This window comes from Pocillopora damicornis, chromosome 5, assembly GCF_964200805.1.
Source record: "Pocillopora damicornis chromosome 5, jaPocDami1.2, whole genome shotgun sequence".
Classification (NCBI taxonomy): Eukaryota; Metazoa; Cnidaria; class Anthozoa; order Scleractinia; family Pocilloporidae; genus Pocillopora; species Pocillopora damicornis.
In genome coordinates, this window is record NC_142674.1 from 11,528,867 (window position 1) to 11,552,436 (window position 23,570).

A 23,570-nucleotide genomic window follows, 5' to 3' on the forward strand; every position below is an offset into this window, starting at 1 on the left:
AGCGTCACTGAACTGTTGTAAACGAGAGCTGTCGAAATTGGTGCCTTTACTAACTTCGGGGATTTAGCATTACGAACATTTCAATATTTATGGTGAAACAGAGAATTAACTCTGAAGTGTAAATTAAAGTGCTATTTAAACCCATGAATAACCCACAGGGCGTTAGCCCTAATAAAGGGAAACAGGGAACCACACGAGGCAAAGAAAGAATCTTTTGACCTCGGTGGGAATCGAACCCACGACCTTCGGATTAGATCTACCGTTACTCTGCCGACTGAGCTACGAGGTCGCACAGAGAAAGTCGGGGACGATTTAGGATGGTGAATCGCGGCGAAGAGAAAGTAAGGGTACATATGAATGTAATAGTACTCAGTAGCTCAGCTCAGTCGGCAGAGTAACGGTAGATCTAATCCGAAGGTCGTGGGTTCGATTCCCACCGAGGTCAAAAGATTTTTTCTTTGCCTCGTGTGGTTCCCTGTTTCCCTTTATTAGGGCTAACGCCCTGTGGGTTATTCATGGGTTTAAATAGCACTTTAATTTACACTTCAGAGTTAATTCTCTGTTTCACCATTTGTGTTCCCAGTGCTACGCGGCACAACATTCACATTCATTTCAATATTTAGTTTATCTTTTTTCAGCCGAGTTTTTCCTCTTGCTCTATTTTTTTCGTACTTGTTTTCTTTTCGTTTTCGTGTTTTTTTTTTCAGCAGTGACGAATGACATGACTAGCGTCATCAGACTGTATAACTGACTGCTGTCAAAATTGGTCCTTTTGAAAACTCTGGAGAATTCAGTATTACGAAGGGTTTAAAATTTAGTTTTTTCTGTTATTTCGAGTTCTGCTTCTCGCCTTTTTTTTTCCGCACCTGTTTTTATTTCGTGTTCTGTTAATTTGGTTTGTTTTTTTGCAGTTATTGGCAATTGAGAAGCGTTTAGCCGATTTCAGCGACCGGCAGCAAATATTGTTAAAAACGCTTACAATGCAACTGAATAAAGTGTATCATGGTAAACTCAGTCGGCAGAATCGAAATACAAATGGGTAAAGATCGTAAACGAAAATTGACGGCGTATCATCAACAATTTAACGATTGAATTAAACAACTAATAGGCCTAGAATGAAACTCGTTTTAGTGATCCGAACAATACCAGAAGAAAACAACTAATGATGATAATGTCTTTCACACCTTTTTCCTTCTGTTGAAAATTTGATTATTTCCAAAGTAAATGGAGAGTCGCCAGATATAAAGCCACAATCCGCGATGACACAAAATAAAATAAAATTTGGTTTTTCTCTATTCTGTCGAGTTCGGCTTCTCGCCTATTTTTTTTCGTACCTGTTTTTATTTCGTGTTTATTTCGTGGTGACGAATGACATAACTATTTTACCAGCGTCATCGATCTGTATGACCGATTGCTGTCAAAAATTGGCCCTTTTAAAACCTCTGGAGAATTTAGTATTACGAACAGTTTAAAATTTGGTTTTTCTCTGTCCTGTCCAGTTTTGTTTCTCGCTCTTTTTTTTCGTACCTGTTTTTATTTCGTGTTCTTTTGGTTTGTTTCGTTTTTTTAACAGTTATTTACAATTGAGAAGCGTTGAGCTATTTTCAGCGACCGACAGCAAATATCATTAAAAAAGCCTATAATGCAACTGAATAAAGTGCATCGACAGAATCGAAATAAAATGGGTGAAGATCGTCGACGAAAATTGACAGCAAATCATCAGCATTTTAACAACTGAATTAAACATTTAGTAGGCATAGAGTGAAAAGTAGTTTATTTAAACGGTTTTTCCCTTCTGAATAGTTTTGAGTTCATTGTAAATTAATGTCAACTCACTGCGAAAGCTAATGGAAAACTTATTTTTTGTTTAATCATTACCTTTTAGTGACACTGCTGAATCCTAAGATCTCCTTTCTTTTTAACGCGAAAATTAAAAAAACTACTTTTGAATTTATTTGCCATAATCGTGCCAAAAAAAACATCTCTTTGGGCATTATTATTATTTCAAATGAGTCAGTCAAGTAAGAGATCGTTAACGCTTGTTACCATCTGGTAACGAATAACATAACTTTGTTACCGATTGCTATAAAAATTGGTCCTTTTAAAAACTGCGGAGATTTTAGTATTACAAACAGTTTCAAATTTGGTTTCCCTCTGTTCTATAGAGTTTTGCTTCTCATTTTTTTTTTCGTGCCTGTTTTTATTTCATGTTCTTTTGATTTAGTTTGTTTTTTTGCAGTTATTGGCAATTGAGAAGCGCTTGGCTATTTTCAGCGACCGACAGTAAATATCATTAAAATTGCCTACAATGCGATTGACTAAAGTGCATCTTGGTAAACTCAATCGGCAGAATCGAAATAAAATGGGTGAAGATCGTCAACGAAAATTGACAACGAATCATCAACAATTTAACAACTGAATTCAACAAATAATAGGCTTTCTCACTTCTCGCCTCTTTATTTTGGGTCTGTTTTTATTTCGTGTTCTTTTGTTTTGTTTCGTTTTTAGCAGTTACTGACAATTGAGAAGCGTTTAGACGATTTCAGCGACCGGTAGAAAATATTATTAAAAACGCCTACAATGCAACTGAATAAAGTGTATCATAGTAAACTCAATCGGCAGAATCGAAATAAAATGGGTGAAGATCGTCAACGAAAATTGACAGCGAATCATCAGTAATTTAACAATTGAATCAAACAACTAATAGGCCTAGAATGAAACTCGTTTTAGTGATCCGAACAATACCAGAAAAAAACAACTAATGATGAAAATGTCTTTCTCACCTTTTTCCTTCTGTTGAAAAATTGATCATTTCCAAAGTAAATGGAGAGTCGCTAGGTATAAAACCACGTTAAAAACTCTGGGTTTTGAATATTACCAGGAGTTTAAAATTTGGTTTTCCTCTGTTCTGTCGAGTTCTGCTTCTCGCCTTTTTTTTTCCGTACCTGTTTTATTTTGTGTTTATTTCGTGTTGACGAATGACATAACTATTTTAGCAGCGTCATCGATCTGTATAACCGACTGTTGTCAAAAATTGGTCTTTTTAAAACCTCTGGAGAATTTAGTATTACGAACAGTTTAAAATTTGGTTTTTCTCTGTTCTGTTGAGTTTTGCTTCTCGCTTTTTTTTCGTACCTGTTTTTATTTCGTGTTCTTTTGGCTTGTTTCGTTTTTTTAACAGTTATTTACAATTGAGAAGCGTTGAGCTATTTTCAGCGACCGACAGCAAATATCATTAAAAAAGCCTATAATGCAACTGAATAAAGTGCATCGGCAGAATCGAAATAAAAATGGGTGAAGATCGTCAACGAAAATTGAAAGCGAATCATCAACATTTTAACAACTGAATTAAACACTTAGTAGGCCTAGAGTGAAAAGAAGTTTATTTAAACGGTTTTTACCTGCGGAATAGTTTTGAGTTCATTGTAAATTTATTTCAAGTCACTGCCAAAGCTAATGGTAAACTTATCTTTTGTTTTAATCATTACCTTTTAGTGACACCGTTGAATCCTAAGATCTCCTTTCTTTATAACGCGAAAATTTAAAACTGCCTTCGAATTTAATCGCCATAATCGTGCCAAAAAAACATCTCTTTGGGCATTATTATTATTTCAAATGAGTCAGTCAAGTAAGAGATCGTTAACGCTTGCCACCATCTGGTGACGAATAACGAAACTCCATTACCGATTGCTGTCAAAATTGGTCCTTTTAAAAACTCCGGAGATTTAAGTATTACGAACAGTTTAAAATTTGGTTTTTCTCTCTTCTGTCGAGTTTTGCTTCTCGGCTTTTTTTCGTGCCTGTTTTTATTTCGTGTTCTTTTAATTTGGTTTGTTTTTTTGCAGTTATTGGCAATTGAGAAGCGTTTAGCCGATTTCAGCGACCGGCAGGAAATATTATTAAAAACGCCTACAATGCAACTGAATAAAGTGTATCATGGTAAACTCAGTCGGCAGAATCGAAATACAAATGGGTAAAGATCGTCAACGAAAATTGACAGCGTATCATCAACGTTTTAACAATTGAATCGAACAACTAATAGGCCTAGAATGAAACTCGTTTTAGTGATCCGAACACTACCAGAAGAAAACAACTAATTATAATAATATCTTTCTCACCTTTTTCCTCCTGTTGAAAATTTGATTATTTCCAAAGTAAATGGAGGGTCGCTAGATATAAAGCCACGATCCGTGAAGACACAAACAATAAAAAGGAAGAAAATGACGAGTATTTTGCAGAAGGATGTATTTCAGAATCCAATAACTATTATCTTTATATGTTTATGACCTCACTTCGAAGGGAGCCTATAAAAGGACATCAAAATTGTCCCATTGCAACCATCTGGTGTGGAATTAAGTAAGTGTTGACTAAATATAGTTTATTTTAATGGTTTTTCCCTTCTAAAGAGTTCTGAGTTGATTTTAAATTAATTTCAACTTACTGCCAAAGCTTATCAAAAACTGAATTTTTTTGTTTCAATCACTATATTTTAGTGACACCGCTGAATCCTAAGATCTCCATTGTTTTTTGTTATGCGCAAATTAAAACTATTAGCAACTGAGAAGTATTTAGCTATTTTCAGCGACCGACAGCAAATATAATCAATCAAAGGGCTCTTGGAGCCAGCTCATTCATGTTATGGCTTAAGTTTGTATTGATATCTTGGACTGTTTGAATAAGGTACAGCTGAATTCAGTTCATGTGAAATTTCAAGACTTTTGGGCAGTTGTGTGAGAAGAAAACGTGTTCATTTGTCGTGATGGGAATTGGAAATAAGGTTATGTGGGCTGGAGGTGGGATGGGCAGAGGTCATTAGGCAGACAGTGTCCTTTTTGTTGGTGCGTGTGTGTGTTTGTGGGGCGGAGGGTGGGCTGGGTGGGCATGATCAGGCATCAAATGTTGCTCAAGCAGCAAAATATTTATAACCCTCATCTTTCATGATCATTTGCACTATTGCGAAATATTCCTTGCTCGTTTCTTGATATCTTTTGTTTTTAATAAAGCGGTCGTTGCATTTGGTATTTAACAAAGCGGCCACAATTGTTCTTAATAGAATTTCAAGCCCCCATATAGTCTGATTTTCACATATCAATATTTGCGTAATCCCCAAACAGATGAGAGATAAAACAGTCAGAAAAGTAATCAAATGGCCAGTCACAAAAGCCACGCTTCTCTTTTCCCTATAAAAATTCGCCAGTTCCTCATGTAAGCCAATAACAATATAAGGCACATATGTGAACATAAGTGCGCGAACACCTCTAAACGTTAAAAATATATCAAGTCGAGGGAACAGTTTTGGTCCCGGCCCTCATTTTTGTCAACAAAGTGAACAAATATCGGTTAAAAAGATGAAACGTATGGACCACGTGCAAAGCTGTCAATTGTTTCTCGAATATTGCGCGTGTTAAATATTCGATAGTGACATTTCATTTACATCTACATCCACTTTTATTAAGTTGGTAAATTCTATACAGACATCACACCAACCAACTCGCGCGCAAAGTGAGAAGACTCTAGGAAGGCTTGAAATTATTTTAAGAACGTCTGTGATCAAGAAACGGGCAAGGAATTTTCCCCAATAGTGCGAATGATCGTAAAAGATGATCGCGGAAAAGCGATTGCGTGACACTCGGTAAGTTTTAATGATATGTTATCACTTATCAGAGGCAAAAATAGGTCCGCAATGCGTACGTGTGTCTAGTGCTGGGTTTTCGCGGTACTTCCGTGGGGTCTTGTTTTGTGTAGGTTTGGTTGCAAGTTCAATTCAACAATTTGAACAAGAATTGATTAAAATAATTTTAGCTACAAGGTTAGGTGGCTAAAATCTGGAATACAGAGTCTGGAACATAGACATCAGGGATGAACAAGTTTATTGTAAAAAACAGCCTGCATTACAAAAGGAACCGTAACTGTATGTATTTGATACAATAAGAAAGAACAAAACATGATTCAAGTTAGGAATTGTGATTTTTTTCTTTTACATCAGAAAATTTAATGAACATATAACTGTAATATAAAAAAGAAATAGAAAGTTAACAACAGGAGAGTATGAAGAAATGCGAACAGCTCTACTACTTGATAATTACTTAAGGTTTCAACTGAGACGGGTTACTGTTGTAATTGAAAATTTTAAGTGGCAACATCAGTAATCTGCATTAAAAGCCTCGAGTTCCTGTTGAAACTTTCTCTTCTCAATGTATAAGCATTAAAAAGACTGTTCATAAATGTACTTCAGTTGCAGTTTTCAATTGAATGTACAAACTCAATCAAATATATATCTAAATACTTTTAAATACAAAAAGTTACGTGGGAGAAGGGGAATGCTATAACAGAACATTGTCCCAGTGATAATAACATGAACATTTTTATCTTTAGTGAAAGATACAACAATGGCTTTCGTATCCTGATAAATGGTAATATAGAGTGGATGCATTCTGATCTTTACCATTATTTTGGTTCTTGCTGCAGTTTAGTTCTCTCAGCAACACTGACTGTAGCCACAACTTTAGTTTTCTTATGAAAGGTAACAAAGAGCATTGGTGTATTTAGGAATGCTTCAACAACAATATCTTCACTTAATGACTGCTTAGTGTCAATTTTAAACAACTGTAAGGCACTGAGCAAAGTATCATTAAAAAATGTTACAGTGGTGTTGATATCATCATGTCTCAGCAATGCTTGCAAGTGGTACTGACTGCTGCAAGCAGACACTTTCTGCCTGAGGCCACATGTTTCACACTTTACTACATTCCCTGGTGTTGCTGGAAGCTTTTTGTTACATTTGCAACATTGGCGATAGCACATGAAATTTTGAACACCAAGGACTTCAGCATTTGTTGATGTTTGGGTGAAGTAGTCTGGCAAATCACCTGGTAAAGCTACTTCCTCTTGGAAGGGATCAGCTGGTGAAATGGAACAGTCATGCTTTGGTGTAGTAAGGGAAATGGAGTAATTGTCATTATCCTTCGTCACTTTAAGGTTACAGAAGTTATATGTGTTGTCGTCTGCAACTTCTGTAATCAGGTGCTCCCACAGGGTTAGTTTGATTGATCCAGATCAGATGTAGTACAGGGCACAAAAGCAATAATCATAAAATAAACATACCTGGATATGTGTTGCATATCACATTTCTGCAGATTACCCCTTAGATGTCAATCACAGTGCATGATTGGTATCTAAGGTGTACATTTGAGTTAATTTCATTTTTTTTGTACTCATTAACTATGAATATTCTCTTTAAGACAAAAAGAAAAACACATGGAAGTTACAGTGAAGGTGACAAGAAAACCATGAAGGTCTATTTTTGAATCAATGCACAGATTGCTTTGTGATCAGAAAAATAAGTTTCTAAAATGTGTACATGGATTTGTGATTCAGGTAAATTAGTGTAGACATAGTCTATAGTGGTTCTGTTATCAATGGTAGAACATGATACCAGTTGTCTGGAACTGTGATCTCTTATAAATAGATTATAAAGAGGAATCTTGTCTTTTTCATTTAACCAATTGATATTGAAATCACCAATGAAAACTTTGAAACCTGAAATATCAAGGGTAAGAAGTCTGATCAATGCTTCACACATTTTTCTAATTGGTACTCTTGGTGACACTATCTGATCGTCATAATTCAGATTTACAAATGTCACTGTAGTGAACATTAACAAGTCTATCATTATTTTCCGGTCGTTTTTGACCAAGGAATATACCAGGATATGGTAATTCTTCAGAATACTGATCTTGAAATATGCTTAATGGTTCCTTTCCTTCCCTTGGTGCAACACTTAGAATACATTGACTCCCATTGTCTTCAACAAAATCTGTGTTAGTTAACATAGTGTCAGTAACTCCAGCAGGTATTTCTGCTTCATCCTCACTCCACTGATCTTCAGTCTCAATAACTTCACTAGAGGAACTACATGTATTATTTGTGGTATTACTAGTACTGTTGTGAATATTTTGCAGTTCTTCAGTTTCATTTTCAATACTTCTGTCATCAAATAGAAAGTTTGATGTGCATTCTTCTCCCCAGGCTTGATTAACGGTTATTCCTTCTTGTCTATACAGGGTACTGTTAGTGACAAGCCAGTTTACTGCTTGGACAACTTTATGAGGTCTTATGTTAAGGGACAATGCTGAACTTTTGTATTGCAATCTTCTTTTTAAATTTACCTTAATTGTACCTGTTTCTGATGGTAACCTTGGTAACATATTCACAGTCTCAGACACTTCTGCTAGTACATTTACAACATTTCCATGTATTTTGAATTGTCTAGCTCTTGGTGCCTGCATTAATTTTAAAAAAGCAAGTCTTGGAGCTAAAAGTCTGCTTTCCAATTCATTCAGGTCAAAAAAGTCTGGTTTCGTTGCAAATTGCATTCCATTTAAAACAGCAGAAGGGGGAACTTTATGTTTTACTAAATAATTATGGCATGTTCTACACAACCAGTCCATATTTTGCACACTTTTTCGATTAGATAAAAATTTTCAGCTGATGAAGGATATTCCTTTCTTATTTTATCAGCAAGAGAAACACTGTTTTTATACCATAACTGATCACAACAGCTACAGACATATACAGGACCATTGGACACCAGTTCATGAAACAATGAAATGAAATAGTCCACATTTTTTTGGTTTGTATTGTTACCTTTTTCAAGAGTTGTTCCTATTTTAATGGGACATTCTGTACCTTGATTTTCGTCAAGATAAGAATTTTGTTTTGCAGTTTCGCATCTATGGCTGGGATTATTTTCATTCAATTTCCCCTTGTGACTGCTTTTCTTTTTTTTTGCAATAATATTCCCTCGTGTAAGCTCTGCAGTTGCGTTTTGTGCTTGCATCATTAAGTTTGCTTCCTTTAGATGGTAAATTTATTCTTTCATCAACCTTCTTTCTTTTTCGATATTCCCTCATGTAACTGCTGTGCTTCCTTTTTGAAGTGCTGATATGTGAATTCCCAGAGACAACACTTTCTTCTATCATATTTAAATCACTATGACTTTTCTGACTTTCTGATGAGCTACTGCCAAACATACAAGGCACTGTTGACACATAGTGTACTTCACTTACATGACCTAAATATATTGATGTAACTGGCTCTTCTAATAACTGAACAGGCTGTACTATAGTTGTGTGACCAAAATTTTCATGGGATTCTATGATGTGAATTCTCAAATAATGTGACTCTGCAACTGCTTGAACAATGAGTGCATCACACCATGTACCTCATAATGACATGTTGGTCAAATATTCATTCCATCAATTCTGGGTATTGCTTTCAATGAAACGTTCTGGGTTTGCTCTTAGATAATCAATACCAGTTTGCCTAACATGCAAGTGATGGCATGGATCACCATATAACTGATGAGAAACAGCTCTAAAAAAACAGTCACCAGCACCCCCAACATCTAGGGGTCTCAATCCCAGCTGACGTAACCGAAAGTTTAACAATATGGTGGAACCAACTGATACTGTAGTTTCAGTGTTGACATTTACATGTAGTTGAGGGCCTGGATTTAATTCAATATCACCTGAAGTCATAAGCTTCATTCTAGATACAGAAAATCTTCTAGAATGGCTGCTTGATTTCTTCAAAAGGTTATTTACGGTTGGTTTGCTTATATTAACAAAGCTGGTGAAAAAACTGCAACACAACTTATAGTCAGTTGCAAAGATGTATAACCTTAAAGACTTAGGAATATATTTCCTAATGATGACCTTAAGTTTATACCTTGTTTTTCTTTTTTTCATAAACTGCACAATCCGTTTCATCCAGACCCTCGACGGCTCTCGGTCTCTACGTCGTTTCTTTTGTTTTTGGTCAGCTATTTTGAAATGTGTATCAATTCCATCTGTTCCACGTGAACACAACATATCCACATCAGTTGTTTTCAAGAAATCGCTTACATTACGTTTAAACGCATTTATACTGCTACTAACATAACTTTTTCTGTTCATATATACCACAGCTTTCGCAGATGTTTCGTCAGTCAAAGGAGTCTTTCCTTTAACATCAGTCAGGTTTCTCGCTCTTCGATATACATTTTGTGTAATCTCCAAACGGGCAGGCTCAATAATCCCCACAAGGGGCTCAATTTTCCCCACAAGGGGCCCAATTTTCCCCAAAAAGAGCTCAATGTTTTCCTTTACGGCCTTTTCTTTTCCCCAAATGGGTCTCACGAAGTTGAAGTTCTTTCCTTTACGCATCGTAAAAAACACCGCTGCATGACTGTGTTGGCGTGGAGAGCATCGATCGAACACTTGAAAACATCCTTTAAAGTCTTTTACTCGACCACATTGACTCAAACTTCGAAAGCTGTGGCATACTGAGAAACCAACGTTATAGAAGTTCATCATAAAGTTTACAAGAGCAAAAGGACACTCACCAACTTTCCGAAGTGTGATCCACAAGTGTGAAATTCCTCCTTTCCTCAAGGCACGGGTAAAAGCACATGATGGTCAAAGATCAGAGTCATCGTCATATTTTCGTCCTCGAATTCAATTGCTCCCGACTCTTCCTTGCGGTTTTCTTCTTGAATCCAAGTGGTCAACCGACAGTTTCCGAAATTATAACGATAAAATATCGACATGGTTACACATTCCACTGGTTGAAAATCAGTGTATACTTCATGTTATCAGTCACGTAAGGTAAACTATGAGTAAAACATCATATTTCGTGCTCAAATGTGGCGTATATAAAGTGCTTTTCGAATTCCGTACGCTCTTCTATTGTGTCTGCGTGCTAACGCACTAGACACAAAAACTATATAGTAAATTATTTTAAAAAGGCTTCTAAGTCAAGGATTAAACATACCCTAATTAAAAATTTAACCCTGGGTTAGCACTTATCAGCCTTCGAACAACTGGGCCCAGTGCTTCAGCTCATCAAACATTAGTTTTTCGAGCAGCTTGTTTATAAATCTAACATACCTTCAACCTTTAAAGAAAAAAAAAGAAAAGAAAAGTTTGAACTTTAGAGTTAAATAGTTGCAATGTACACCTCAAGTCTTGTATCTGAAACAGAATGCAAAAATTTTTCCATGGTACTAATTAATCAGAACATCCTAATGCAGTACTTATTAGGACATTCTTGCATCAACAATTTCCAGCAAAACACCACAGTCTGCAGCTAGGGGAAAAGGAGAGAAATTAGGGGGGATGGGGACAATAATGGATATAGTCTGGGTTTGATGGAGGAAGTGAGGACAAAATTTATTTGTCCAGTTCAGTCAACCCTGTATTAAGCTGTCACCCACGGGAATATGGCGTCTAATACAGTGCGAGTGCTCAATACGGTGTCACCTAAGACAGGTTTGACTGTAGTTCGTGAATTGACTGATTGAAACAGAAAAAAAAGAAAACAGTTCTGACATGAGAGACGTGGAGGGGGGAAGGGGGCGGGGATTTGATGATAACGTGGGCAGAAAAGGTGGAGGGGGGGTGGGGAGAACAAACTTTAGTTGTCCCAGAAACAATTTTCCTTGTGACAAAACTTATTTCAAAGAGGGAAATTACTTTGACGGATATGGCAGGTGTAAGGGTTTTTTTTTCGATGACCATAGCCTATTATCAACGTTCTCACGTATTACATCGTTAGAAGTGTATTTTGACACGCACGCTACTCAGCTAGAGTTGAGCTTCCGATCTGCTGTGTGGCGCGCGTACACTCACCTTCATGTTTGGGACAAAGCCTTTCTTGATGAGAAACGAGTATTCGTTTAAGCGCTCAATATAAATGCACTCCTTTTTCAATGTACGGTGTTCTTTCGCCATGTTAGTCTTTTCATTCACGTTTCACAAAGGTTTCAGCTAAATCGGCGAAGGGAGAAAAGCCATTTAGCAATAAATCAGCGAATGACTACCGTTTGAATATGCGCGCAGTACAATTTCTTATCCAGTCCTTCTCTGGCGGGTAATCCATAATGGCGGACGACATGAGAGAGATTGTTCTTATTAATTCTCTATGGATAAACCAAAACGGTTGCTTGTTATTTAAAAGAACGTTTACATTCAGTTTCTCAATTGAATCTCTTTTCTCATTGCTCCGTAATAGCAGAGAAGAATTCGAAAGGGAACAAGCGAAAATGAGAACTAATAGAATTGGACGATCCTTCGTTCTTTGCGGGCGAAACGGATGGATTTGTGTACCTTGAAGTCATAGAAGATTATCATCCAGAAGAGCTAGCAGGAATTGGTGCAGGTGGACCAGCTCAGGAGAAGAAAATAAAAGAACGGCCGCTGCAGAAGGTAAGTTGCTCAAAGTGCTTTAAAACATACCGCATGGTTAAATTTAGAAGATACAAATGTTTGATTCACTTCAAGCACGTGGGGAAATTACCCTTGTATTTTACGAAAAATTGAGAAAAATAATCTTTTTAAATTTTTTTGTTTATTTATTTTTTATCTTAACTCATCTTCAATTTTTAAATGTTGAGGGTTGTCCAATACATCCATATTGGGTTGAGTCGTTCACAAATCGACCCACCAGAAGTTAATTAGTTGTTAAGTCATCTTGTGATACTGGAAATCTGAATAAACCGTGCCTCTTAAGGTGGAAATGTCTTACTACAAGTCGATTTTCAAGATGCTTAATAATAATCCTCAACCTGACTCAAATGGAATGACTTGTCTCCTGAGTCAGATTGGGTGTATTAGACATGAGAATCAAAACTAAGATAACTGCCAGTTATACCTTAAACGAGAAAAGAAACAAACAAGCAAAAAGAAAACAACAACAACAACAACAACAACACACACCACAAGAACTACATGGAAATACAGCAATTCATCGAAATCATTTTGAGAGCAGTTTGTCCTAAATTTTTTGAAGACAGCAGACTGCATTGTCCCAAGGGCTCATGCATTTTTTCAGTCTTTACCCATCCATGCACAATTATGTATATCTAAGAACAGAAGCTTCTTTTTGGTTTTCTCTAGAAGTTTGGCTCACAGGGAAAAAAATCATCCATTTTTTTTTGGGGGGGGGGGAAGTAAGAGTTTCGGAAACAAAAGTTGCAAAATCTGCCATGTGATACTCTTTGTCTTTCATTTTCCTGCAATTTGATCGGTTACTTTAAAGGGGAAGTACGGTCTAGAAAAATTTTACTTCTATTAATAGAACTTTTCCACAGGAATTCGAAAATAGTTGCCGTTTTGTCCAGTTTGCTTTGCAATTACGACAACAGCGCTTTGAAGTTGCTCTTATCTACCACTTTCGCGACTAGAAAAACGCCATCTTGGATATGACGTCAGCTATGACGTAGCAATAGTCAAACCTTGTTGTTCATCGCTTTGACCTGGTTGACTTGATTGACCTTTCTGACGAGTATTTCTAATGAGGGTTTAACTATGGTCAACTGTCTTGTAGTTAACTGCCATAATACTTACAAAAATACAAAAGGGAAAGGAGTAAGCTTCCACAAGCTACCTGTAAATGAAAATTTAAAGAAAATTTGGCTGGCAAAAATAAAACGCGAGGACACTCTGCCGAAACCCGAGAACTGCTACGTCTGCTCAGATCACTTTATCAAGGACGCCTTCAAGCGGAATATTCAGGTATGAATATTTGACCTTTGCTTCAAACTGAAAGCTATGTTTACCTTTCCCATACTCGAATTGTATTTTTTTCTTTAATTTTATTTAAAAGAACCACTGTAATAGCAGCAAAACAAATTAAAACTCGCATTGGTGATTGACCGCGTGTAGTAAATTCAATCGCGACCATGAGGCGCTTTGCCGTTTTCTCCCAAGAATTTTTCCCAAGCATTTTTCCAAAGCAGTGTTTAAAATTATCTTATAAGGCACGTGAATATTTGTTTATACCAGAATCACGGTAAAAAAGGTCTTCTAGTCACTCTGTGTAAATAAGAAGACAATGAGGAAAACCATTAGTGTGTTTAATGTTTGTTTGTTTTCCTTTCTTGTAAAAATACAGTCCGAGCTCCTTGGATCTGACGGTAGCAGGAAAAAGAGACATTTAAAAGATGATGCAGTTCCATCTGTTTTTCCCTATGCGCCTCCACCAAAGAAAATCCGACAAACAAGCGTTGGTAGGGCGAATCGCCAGAGCCGACAGGAGGTGGGGTGTGAAATATTAATGATGCCACTAACTACTGTTTTGTGATACCAGCCTATAAATGTAATCAACACCGTACATTCTGCATTTCATCGTAGGTCTTGAACACCCTTCTCGATACACTATCTACCTCCTGTGCTGCTTCGCCCTCTTCTCCAAAGCTTGAAACAGAACCTTCGGCGAATCAACTTTCTTCCCCAAGCTGCGTAGAATCTCAGTTTATCCGGACCGACGCTACATCTGCAAGCGCAGAACACCGCGAACCTGAAAAAAAGTTTACGACGTGTGGAACACAATGGCTTGCTAGTGAAACAGGAGACGCGCTGCTTCTTCAAGATCACAACTATAGTTGTGTTCCACCATGGAATCCGCTGCCTTTATTCTCTAAGCCTGGGTCCCTTTGCACGCAGCCATTTACTTCGACCCCGATCAAAACTTCATCTAGCCAACCACCTCGGCTTCTGGAACTCTCGATTAACCTGGAAGAAGATACTGACGTAACAATAGATGACGATGTGAACGACAATTCCCTTCAAGTCAGCTTTGATGATGACAATATCAACAACAGTTCCATTCAAGTCAGCTGTGATGAAGAGGCTGGGGAAGACAGTTCGTTTAACATCAGCTTTGAAAAAGTGGACCAGGACACCACCCAAAGCGATTTGGAGACTGATCCGCCCTTTAGTAACCGTCACGATACCATTTATGAGAAAATGTGTTCGTCTCCCAAGTACATAGTATTTGAGGAAGAACTGCTTAAGTTATTTGGTCGCTGTGTTGAATGCGGTGGCGAGGTTCTGGAAAAGGAGCTATTAAAAAAGGGAAGTGCTCATAAAGTAACGACACTTTGTAAAAACTCCCATTCGAAGGAGTGGGTTTCCCAGCCACTTGTTAACAGGGCGGCCGCGGGGAACGTATTGCTTTCAGGTGCTATACTTTTTACAGGAAATACGTTTTCGCGTGTTTCCGAAGTTGCCTCTGCAATAAATCTTGCCTTTCTGAGCAAATCGGATTATCACAACCGGCAGAAGAAGCACCTTTTCCCTGTTATAAATGATCGTTGGCAGCAGGAAAAGGCGGCAGTCCTCGCCGATCTCTTAGACAGGAACTCAGTCACTCTCCTCGGGGATGGACGTTGTGACTCCCCAGGCTATAGTGCCAAAGTTTTCACTTCAGTTCTGTTCTCTAATTTGAAGACGGTTGGGGAAAAAATCTGTTATATTACCTTTCTGGATTTTTCATATTTTTTCTGTAAGACACATGTATTAGTTCATTGCACCAAATGAAAGTGCAAAATCTCCTCTTTCTAAAAGTGTTAGTTTTATTGTTTTCTGCCATATTAAAAAAAATTTGGTGGCCTAATTAGTAATGTCATGTCACAAATTTAGTCAAAAAACCCCCACCCCCTCAGTCCCCTAGGGGTTAAAAGGGCTGAAAACACTGCATTTGTTTCTTAGGGTTCGCGTCACACGAACTCGTAAACAACTAAAGCGTTTTGTTTGCATGAATTTTGTGAAAAATATTTATTCTGTCGGTGCTTACTCAATTAAGTATTCTAAGTAACTATTGCTACGTCATAGCTAGTATTCCACCACAGGGATATCATTGGTGCAGCAGAAACAGTGAGTTGAATCACAGCAGTTGCATTGGTGGAGGTCTCTTTTTTTGTGTGTATTGTTTGTTTACTTGGTTTCACAACTATTTAGAAGAATCCTTTTTTTTTTTTGGAGAGGGAGAGAGAGAGGAAAAAAAATTTTTTTCAACATGTACATGTGTCTACTATGATATACACCTAGCTCGTTTATGTGTAAGAAGACTTTCCCACACATTATAGCAAACAGTTTCTGTTTCTTTAGAGCTGATCTTTGACCTGAATTAATGTTTAAGTATGAAGTGATTGGTTAAGAATATATGAAAGTCATATATTTGAACTGCGGATAAAGACGTGAATGAAAGTGATCCTCGCAGTGATGTGCACTACTTAGGCAGTAGTGAAAGTAAGGCCTGAAAAAAATTCAGGCCTGTACGGGATTTGAACCCATGACCTCTGCGATACCGGTGCAGCGCTCTACCAACTGAGCCAACAAGCCAACTGGGAACTGGTCATGATGGTGGTTCTAAATAAACCCGTGAAGTGATGAATAGACGGTTAAGAATATATGAAAGTCATATATTTGAACTGCGGATATAGACGTGAATGAAAGTGATCCTCGCAGTGATGTGCACTACTTAGGCAGTAGTGAAAATAAGGCCTGAAAAAAAAAATTCAGGCCTGTACGGGATTTGAACCCATGACCTCTGCGATACCGGTGCAGCGCTCTACCAACTGAGCCAACAAGCCAACTGGGAACTGGTCATGATGGTGGTTCTAAATAAACCCGTGAAGTGATGAATAGACGGTTAAGAATATATGAAAGTCATATATTTGAACTGAAAACAATTCAGGCCTGTACGGTTCAGACCTTATTTTCACTACTGCCTAAGTAGTGCACATCACTGCGAGGATCACTTTCGTTCACGTATTAAGTGATTGTTGAATAATTGTAAATATGACTTTTGTAAAAGCACTTTTCAGGAGAGCTGTTGAGCTGAAAGTATGTGTATGATGTACCTCTTGAGAGATAGATCTGACTGACTGAGTGACTGATGGTTAAATTTTGCTCTCTTAAGAACTAATGTTATAGTTCTTCCTTCTATATGTAGGCATTCTATATCTTCCTACGGTTGGTTAGCTTGTGCAGTTGGTTAGCCTGTGCGGCAGGCGGTAAAGGGAACGATTGCTTTTTAGCGGCAGTGCTTTCATTCTCCGCGAAACTCTACCTTGACAAAAGGCTTCGGAAGTCACGCTGCTTCAACCAACCATGCGTTGACCAAGGTGTGGGCTACAAGTCTCAACTGTAATGGAAGCTCAACAGAATGTGGATAGCAAGGTTCGAACGCCCTTGATGCCCGAATTCTTTATTTACCTCTAAATTTATTTTATTGCAGTTATTTACTTATTTCTAAATCTTCATTGTCTAAATCTTTGTTTTGTTTCCAATTTGAGTTAATGTGTGAGGTTCACCTGCCGAAATCAAAATATAATTCATTTAAGTTAATGGTTTTTTATTTAGGAAAAAAAATTGACTCTGTTCTCCAAATGCAGTTTATATGAGAGGAGCAGTTTGTTATTGTTTGTCGTCCTCAGTTGTATCTCATTTAATAATGAACTGTTGTGTAATGATTTAACCGCAATGTAAGTATTGACTTTAGCGCAACCATCTCATGTGATCCTGCGTTCCTAAATTCGTTCTCTATGTTCGTTAACAGCTTTACATTCACCACAGTGGACGGACAGCTAGAGCGAGCAGGGAAGGTCTGAGTGTCGTTCTTGTTGGCCCAGAAGAAATGGGATCGTACAAGAAAATTATGAAGACGCTTAATGGAGGTGATGTGTCTTTATTATGTCCAAAGTATCTCTTTAACAGTCAAACTCTAAAAGGTTATTTGCAAATTCCCCTTTAAGGTGTCTAAATTTCCTTTTTAGTTAGATAAATCTTTACGCCCTAACGTTAGTATGCATATTCTCCGTGCATACTGTTCTCTATATATTTCTTAAGGTGTTAACATGGAGATTTCGTCAAACAATCAAAGAGCTTCTCTAGTTGGTGATCATTTCTCCTGTTCTCGTGACTTTTAAGGGAACCTGCATTTTTAAAGCAAATACTGCTAAAAAGACTCTAAATATATCAACTCAAGATATTTGGTACTTAAAATCATACCTCTAACCTTGTTATTGGTTTTTTTGCGGCCTTCAAAACTGGCCTTTACGGCAAGTTCGAACTACCCGCGTTCGCCATCTTGTTAGGTTGCGCTATGCGTTTTGGGTTGATGACGTGTAATGGTTGCTCCGTTCTTTCGTAGTTGAGGTTATCCTGGGGTTTTCCTTGGCAAAATGGCTAATAGCGAAGCATTCGAGTGCATTAGTCAGGTAAAAACCAAGCAGGATCCCCAGGTTTGCTTTTTTAGCTTGTCAAAATAAAACAGTTATTGGCGTGCATGGATTCATGCAAGTAGGTGAAGATGAAAAAAAAAACAAAACAAAACAAAAACAGAGAAACATGGCAATTATCTTGTGAGTAGCCCTTTGTTTTTGCATAAGAAAAAGGCCCAATATGACAGTCGAACTTGACAGCGCAGCATTTTTCGCACAAAGAATTGTTCACGCGGTTACCGATCTTCTCTCCTTCATTCTCAATTCTTTCCAACCTTCCCCCCTCTCCCCTCCCCTCCCTTTCCATTTGTCTAAACTCCCCCTCTTATGAAAGCCATCGAACCATATTCACAGATTAAGGCGCAAAAAGTCAAGTAATGACTGGATACTTGCCTCTGCCAAAGCCATGGACATTGAAGTTGACGAAGATTTGTATCTTTTTTGATGAGATGATTCATTCATTTAGATGCACATTCTTGATCGTTACGCTCCTGTGTGCGAGCGTATGGTCTGGGACTAACTAGACTAGCAGCTTCAACATTTGTCTTAGGCGGTTTGGGCTTGAATGCATTTAATGTCAGAAACATTTCAGTGAAACGACCGGAACTGGTGTTCTGGAACTTTATTGTCTTGAAGGTTTGATGTCACATTTTGTAAACTGTCCTGTTCAGTTTATTTTCCTTAAAAGAGTTTTTTACAGACTGGAAGATCTCGGAGATCAGGGAGAAAGGAAAGAGCGACAAGTAAACCTGAAGCAATTGAAAGGTAATCAACCTTTAATTAAGGCAGACAATGGTTGTACTGACAGTCCCACCAGAAATAATGGATCTTGCAGGCTGAAAATATCTTAGTGAAATCAAAATGGGTTACATTTAGCTTGTAGTAGTAGGGTGGGGTGAGGATTATTGTTCCCATGGTTCTTACGTTTGAGTTCTATGTGAAAGTATGAAAAGGTAGTAAACAGTCTTGATTTCCAGCCTTATGTGGGTTAGCGTTAGCTTAGGCTGTGTCAGGTGCTCCTTTCGTTTATTGGTGAAATTTTTATACAAACTATATCAGCGCCGTTTTATTTTACAGCGGAACTTACTGGTTTGCTGAAGACACCTCTGATTCCTGCTGGTTTTAGTGGAAAGTACCCGACTAAAACTGGATCCCTTATAATGCCAGGGATCAAAGGTATTAAGTGAATAGAGAAACAAGAGTATTTTGAGGGACAAAATGATGTGTTGCTAAACACATCGTTATGTGATCTTTAGTGAGAGTATTATTAGTGATTTAACAGAGCTAGTGTCAACTGAGGCTCCTTTTGTTTTGTTTTGTTTGTTTGTTTGTCTTTTATATTCTATTTTCCTGCTGCCATCCGTTGGTTTTCTGGTCCGTATGTTTTTTTTTTAATGAGATAACTGCTTTTTTCCTTTCCTAGTCATGTGCCAATTGTTTAAATGTTCGTTTTATTTCGGTATTCACAGCCGACACGAATTTGGAAGATAATGAAAAAGTGGCTGTTGAAGATGTAAGAAGAAAGAAAAGAAACAAGAAAAGCAAAACGTAACTTGCATTCTTCAAACGAGGTCGACAACTGATCGTGAAAGAAGAAGGGAGATTAAAAACACGAAATGGAGAAAGATTCTTACTTGTAACAACTGGACTGGAAGAGAAAGAGTTGATTTGAGCAAAGTTGACTAGTCAGTGGTAGAATAAACTAAAATCTCGTCTTAAAGTCTTTGACCCCGATGCTATATGGATACAATGTAACTTGAAGCAATGGCGTTCGTATATCTTCGGGACACCACCCTTCTGACTCGCGGTATAAAACGACTGGACAAAGCAACTAGTCACAGTCTGACAACACATGTCCACTTTGCGCATTTTCTTGATTTGTGATTTGAATTGATTTACAGATGTTTTGTTCTTAACTCAGTGGCCCGAATTTAAAAGTTAGGATTGTTTCAGTCACATATTGCCGTTGGTCATATGAAAATTTCAAGAATGGGTCGGAAAGGAACTGAAAACGCTGTTTTAAAGGGAAATTATTTTTCGCATGCTTGACAAATTTTGTCCACAAACCTTTCGCTAGTTCATATATATAAAAAAATTTTAAAAAAATATGTAGATGTGTAGTAAGCAGGAGATTCAGTAAAAGCCGATCTACCGCCGTTTGTTGAGCAGGGTCACGTGTTTAGGTTTCATCTTACGCCTTTTCTGGCACATTCGCTCATTACATCATCGGCAGCTACTTAAATGTACTGAGACCCCAGAATGTGAGAGAAATCGTTGGAAGGCTGTGCTAAGATTTTAATATTAAGAGGGCCAAACTACACGTAGGTGTGCATGACGTTACTTGAGGAGAGGTGAAGAATAACCCTTTTCCAATAAATAAGTCATTTGCTGAGAATTCACTCTAAGACTCGTTCACACTAAACTTCCCTCGAATATTTGCCGTTTAGTTTCTGCGTGAATATTGTTTTAGTATCAATGCTATGAGAATATGTGTGAAATTGGGTGAAATTGGCGATTTGACGTGAGTACGCGCAGGGCTTAGTCGTATGTGAAATCTGATGACCCGATTCTACCTTGTCTCTCTCGGTCCTGATGACCGATCAACATCCCAAACTGTAAGACTGGTGTGGTTAGGTGGCTTCATTTGTGATCTTAATTCCATTAGGACAAACTAATCCACAAAGCACCAGTTTTAACTTATGGCTCGGTCTACACTGTGCGCTTTTATGAGCCGTGATGCTGTGCTGCATTGCCTTCCTTCTTTACGAGCTATTTCATTTCGAACGCAATTTGCATTGTCACGGTAAAGTGAATCTTTTTGTGTTTTTTTTTTTTTTGTTTTGTTTCTTTTGAAGGCTCTACTTCCTCCACTCTGTCGAGTGCGGGCCAGATCTCAATTCCCAGACAGATGCCGGATATCGCTAAGGTTTTTTATGACATGATTGACAAACGGCATCCGAAATGAAAAGAAAAGTGCGAAAATGAGAGGCAACTAGATCTCTACACAATTCTTCATTTTAACACTTGCACATCAAGGCGGTAAAAATCTACATTTTCTATGATAATGATTATATTTTATATTATTATATGTATTACACCATTATGCGAGCCAAATGCAGCATGGAGACAAAACAGGTTAAGTCAACCCTTAATTTAGTGGATCACGTTCTGCAGAGTCGTAATCCATCGAGCTGAATTCAATTACTTTGGCCTGCTGGTCACTGGACTTGTAATGAGCTTGCAAATGTTACAACTTGAATATAATAAAACCTATGAAGAGTTAACAATAATCCCCACACAGAACTTTCAAACTGGTAATGTTCTCTTACTTGGACAATCGGGTCTCTGATAGGCAGTCTAGTTACACTTCTTACGCTCTCATTATTCTTGCTGGCAAATGAGATTCTCGATAATGGATAAGTTATCATTCTCTTAAATGCGGCACGGAATTTCTTCTTAAGGTATATCAGGAGCCACGGGTTAACAATGCTGTTTGCATGTCCACACCAATAGCATAACAGCATAAAATAATATGGCAGCGATTCCCGCACACTGAAGTCAATGGCCAAAATCATATGATACGCATGCGCTGGAAGCCAGCAAAGTGCAAAGGCAACAACGACAGCGATCGACATATGAATAACTTGACGCTTGGTAGCGTGGGCCCGAGTTGTTGCGTGATTGTTGATGGCAATGCCCGGCAGCTTGTGCTTGTGCAGTGTGTGACAGACGTGTCCATAGAGAATGCACATGGTAACTAGGGGCAACAAGTAGATGGTGACTACGATATAAAGAAAGATACCTCTCAAAGCTGCTTGAGTCTCACCAAACTGAGTAAACTTAAATTCTATCCTGGAGTTCTTAACTTTGATTGTAATCAACCATGGAGTCATCAGACACATTGAAGTGATCCAAATTGTGGGAACCAAGATCTTTTTGTTCCTAAATCGAGGGAACTTTTGCATGGGAAGGTCAATCCCGAAGAAGAAATCAAAAGCCACGCCTGTTAAAGAGAAGACGGACGCTGTGACCGCCACGAAGAAAACAAACATGATGAGCTTGGCAAGTAATTCACCAAATGTTCCATCGATCCACAGATTGTCCGAAATGATGAGTTCCATCGACTGAGGCATGACAACAGCTGTTGCGAGCAGGTCGGCCACAGCGAGGTTGACGTACATGAAGCTTGCTAATCTTCTTGTTTCTGGCCTCTTGTACAGAATATAGATCACCAAAATGTTTCCAACTAAGGCCATTGAAATGATTGCAGTGTATAAGATGGCGAAGGTGAGTTTAATTCTTGATGGATACGAGAATGGAGGCTGCGCCGTGGAGCCTGAAGAGAATGAAGTGCCATGGTTAAAGCAAAAATAGAGGAAATAGGTCTGCAACGCGCGCGTACACCGAAAGGCGACATAGATAGTGACAGTATGCAATAATAATTATCGGAAAACATCCATTAAACCCAGGCTTTCTCCATCATTGAAGAGTGCATCACTTCTGTCATAAGGGGATATGCACTTAATTGATGGAAAATGTCAAAGCTGTTTGTGCTTTGTGTTTTTCACAAGTATTGCAGTAGCAACAATGGTAGCGTTAGCTATTTTTAGGACACTTCCAGGCGCCATTTGTGAAGGTGGCTTTCCTACCGTTATCAGCCTGCGAGGACGTCAACATTTTTGGATCTGTAGCTTCCTAGTCTCTGTTGTTTGAAGAAGTCAGCATAAAATATCTGAATACTTGGTTGACGGGATAACCTCAGCTCTAAAAAAGCTGAGTCTTTATTTCACGCAACGTTGTGTTCTTTGAATATTGGGTCTGCCAGGAAAAAAGTGAATTTCAGGTTATCATTGTCAAAATTACAAAAAATCTAGATGTTTAGCACAAAACGGCGCAGTTCAGCCAGCTTGCTTAACAGCCTCTTTCATTTTCCTTTTTTTTTGTTGTTTGTTTTTGTCTTGTTTTGTTTTTGTTTTTTACTAAAAAATTGATGTTCGATAAAACCTACAAAAAGATTGGCGTAGCTGGGTCCCATTTTAGTACTCATGGCCACGCCATTAGTTTGTTTGTAGTAGCTACCACCAAATGAAAAGCAATTGAGTGTGAGTACTAGTTCGGCCAGACGGAGTAGTGTTTCAGAACTAGGTTTCTTAACGGTGCGTTGATCGAAAAAATGTTTGAGGGCCCGGAGACCTTCGTCTTTGGGAATGACAGTGTAAAGAGATGTTATATCCATGGTGAAAATAAGTTTGTTTTGGTCGAGGAAACTAAAGTCACGAAAAATTTCAAGTGCGTGTTGGCTATCCTTAATGTAAGATGGTAAAGTTTTGACGATAGGTGCCATAACTTTGTCTAAATAGCTGGAAATAAGTTCAGTGGGACAACTGCAGGCAGAGACGATGGGTCGACCTGGGTTGTTAGGTTTGTGGATTTTAGGTAAAAAGTAAATACACGAAGTTCTAGGAGTGGTAATGAGGACCCAGCTACGCCAATCTTTTTGTAGGTTTTATCGAACATCAATTTT

At 38.0% G+C, this 23,570-nt stretch overlaps 3 protein-coding genes, 1 long non-coding RNA gene and 1 pseudogene across 4 annotated transcripts; 2 read left to right on the forward strand and 3 right to left on the reverse strand.

Annotated features, from left to right (window-relative positions):
- Nucleotides 1-6,447: 6,447 nt before the first annotated feature.
- On the reverse strand, nt 6,448-7,056 carry LOC149045236 (uncharacterized; the record flags this gene model as incomplete). The annotated part of the gene is made up of 1 exon (XM_089205873.1): nt 6,448-7,056. A coding segment is annotated over one exon (609 nt), but the record flags the coding sequence as incomplete, so codon positions are not given.
- A 1,795-nt stretch (nt 7,057-8,851) lies between these two features.
- On the reverse strand, nt 8,852-11,771 carry LOC149045237 (uncharacterized; annotated as a pseudogene).
- A 1,290-nt stretch (nt 11,772-13,061) lies between these two features.
- On the forward strand, nt 13,062-15,704 carry LOC149045238 (uncharacterized). Its single transcript, XM_089205874.1, has 4 exons — nt 13,062-13,553; nt 13,933-14,076; nt 14,172-15,272; nt 15,654-15,704. Exons 1-4 carry the CDS (start codon nt 13,347-13,349, stop codon nt 15,702-15,704), a joined length of 1,503 nt encoding a protein of 500 aa, XP_089062000.1. The 5' UTR covers nt 13,062-13,346.
- Nucleotides 15,705-19,105: 3,401 nt separating this feature from the next.
- Nucleotides 19,106-20,201, forward strand: LOC149045239 (uncharacterized). The gene is made up of 2 exons (XR_016187203.1): nt 19,106-19,222; nt 19,516-20,201. It is a non-coding gene; the product is annotated as an uncharacterized LOC149045239 (long non-coding RNA).
- Nucleotides 20,202-20,978: 777 nt separating this feature from the next.
- On the reverse strand, nt 20,979-22,723 carry LOC149045240 (prolactin-releasing peptide receptor-like). Its single transcript, XM_089208094.1, has 2 exons — nt 22,696-22,723; nt 20,979-22,382 (listed from the first exon to the last, which is right to left on the reverse strand). The coding sequence occupies exons 1-2, from the start codon at nt 22,721-22,723 to the stop codon at nt 21,265-21,267; spliced, it is 1,146 nt and encodes a 381-aa protein (XP_089064220.1). The 3' UTR covers nt 20,979-21,264.
- Between the last annotated feature and the right edge of the window lie 847 nt (nt 22,724-23,570).

Bases quoted from the DNA above. Each gene is read 5' to 3' on its own strand.
- LOC149045240 (XM_089208094.1), bottom strand. From the start codon at position 22,723: ATGTTGACGTCCTCGCAGGCTGATAACG. The intron at 22,383-22,695 runs GTAGGAAAGCCA...CATTCTCTTCAG, and splicing joins GTCCTCGCAGGCTGATAACG to GCTCCACGGCGCAGCCTCCA.
- LOC149045238 (XM_089205874.1), top strand. From the start codon at position 13,347: ATGGTCAACTGTCTTGTAGTTAACTGCCATAATACTTACAAAAATACA. The intron at 14,077-14,171 runs GTGGGGTGTGAA...ATTTCATCGTAG, and splicing joins ATCGCCAGAGCCGACAGGAG to GTCTTGAACACCCTTCTCGA. The intron at 15,273-15,653 runs GTTGGGGAAAAA...GCTACGTCATAG, and splicing joins TGTTCTCTAATTTGAAGACG to CTAGTATTCCACCACAGGGA.